The 1,166-nt window shown below is 63.8% G+C and overlaps 1 protein-coding gene across 1 annotated transcript in view; it reads right to left on the minus strand.

The window, feature by feature from the left end:
- Positions 1 to 976: 976 nt before the first annotated feature.
- Positions 977 to 1,166, minus strand: part of LOC104495980 (sodium- and chloride-dependent glycine transporter 1-like) — a gene marked incomplete at both ends in the record, with an annotated part of 544 nt that continues 354 nt past the window's right edge. The window contains one exon of the mRNA XM_010139035.1: positions 977 to 1,108. Coding sequence (XP_010137337.1) covers positions 977 to 1,108 — 132 coding nt within the window. The remainder of the gene's footprint in view (positions 1,109 to 1,166) is intronic.

The raw sequence follows: 1,166 nt of genomic DNA on the forward strand, positions 1-1,166 counted from the left end.
AGCAGCCTGTGTTGTGGCCACCCCCGGGCCAGCCATGCTGCGGCTGGGGGCCTGGGTCTGGCACCAGGGAGCACTGTGCATGAGATCCTCACAAGGCTGGTGGCAGTGAGGGTCCCCTGGGACACATGGCAACGCGCAGGGGATGCATGGCCACCTTGGGGTCTGCAGCCCCAGAGAACCACCGGGTGGGGGTTTCTCCTAGCTACAGTGACTTTAAGGCTGCAGCTGCCTGGAGGCATGTGACAGAGGCCACACAAGGACGGGGAAATGCACCCCAGGCTGCGCACACCACAGTCCAGGGCCGTAAGAGTGTGTGCACAGGCTGCCAGCACTCAGGTGTGACATGTGGGCATGTCACTCAGCAGGCAGCGTGCAGGCGTGTGCAGGTGTGCAGGCAGCCAGTGTCCCGTGGCACCATGGGACCACACTGGTGTGCCAGGAGGTGCACCCAGGGCAGGGTCCAGCCACAGCAGGGCAAGCACTGAGTGTGGCCAGCATGGGGGCACAGCACCCACTGCCTGTGGCACAGGGATAGGACCGCAGGAGCATGTCCCCAGCTGGGGGGGCCACAGTGTTCAGGGGACCTGAGTGGCCTCTGCAAGAGTGATGTGCTGGGGACACGTGTGGCATGTGCAGGGATGTGTGTGTAATGCCTGCAGTGGATGCCAGTGCAGGGCTGGGGTATGGGCAGGAGATGCGCTGTCTGTGCAGGGACGTGTGTAATGTGTGCAGGGGATGTGAGGCGGGCTGTGTGTGCAGGGCAACGCGGCCCAGGTCACACAGGGGACCCACGCCACGCAAGGCACGCGTGTGTGGGGCTGTGCGAGTCACAGGTGCCTGCATGGGGCCACGTGATGCACCAGAGGTGTGCGTGCAAGGGACACAAGGGGTGTGCGGGGACTGTACCACATGCCGGAGGCTGTGCCAGCGGGTGTCCCGTGCTGGCACGTGCCAGCGGGGATGGGCAGCTCCTTACCTTTGAACATGGGGCTGACCCTCCAGACGCCGAGGCAGCCCTGGCTGGCAAACTGCCCAAAGGAGAGCTCCATGAAGAAGAGGGGGATGCCGCAAAACACCAGCATGATGAAGTAGGGGAACATGAAAGCACCTGGCAAGCAGGAACCAGAGGGTGAGAGTGGGCAATGACACAGGGCACGGCTGAGCTC

The sequence above is a fragment of the Buceros rhinoceros genome, unplaced genomic scaffold (assembly GCF_000710305.1).
Source record: "Buceros rhinoceros silvestris isolate BGI_N320 unplaced genomic scaffold, ASM71030v1 scaffold26556, whole genome shotgun sequence".
In the NCBI taxonomy this organism is placed as follows: Eukaryota; Metazoa; Chordata; class Aves; order Bucerotiformes; family Bucerotidae; genus Buceros; species Buceros rhinoceros.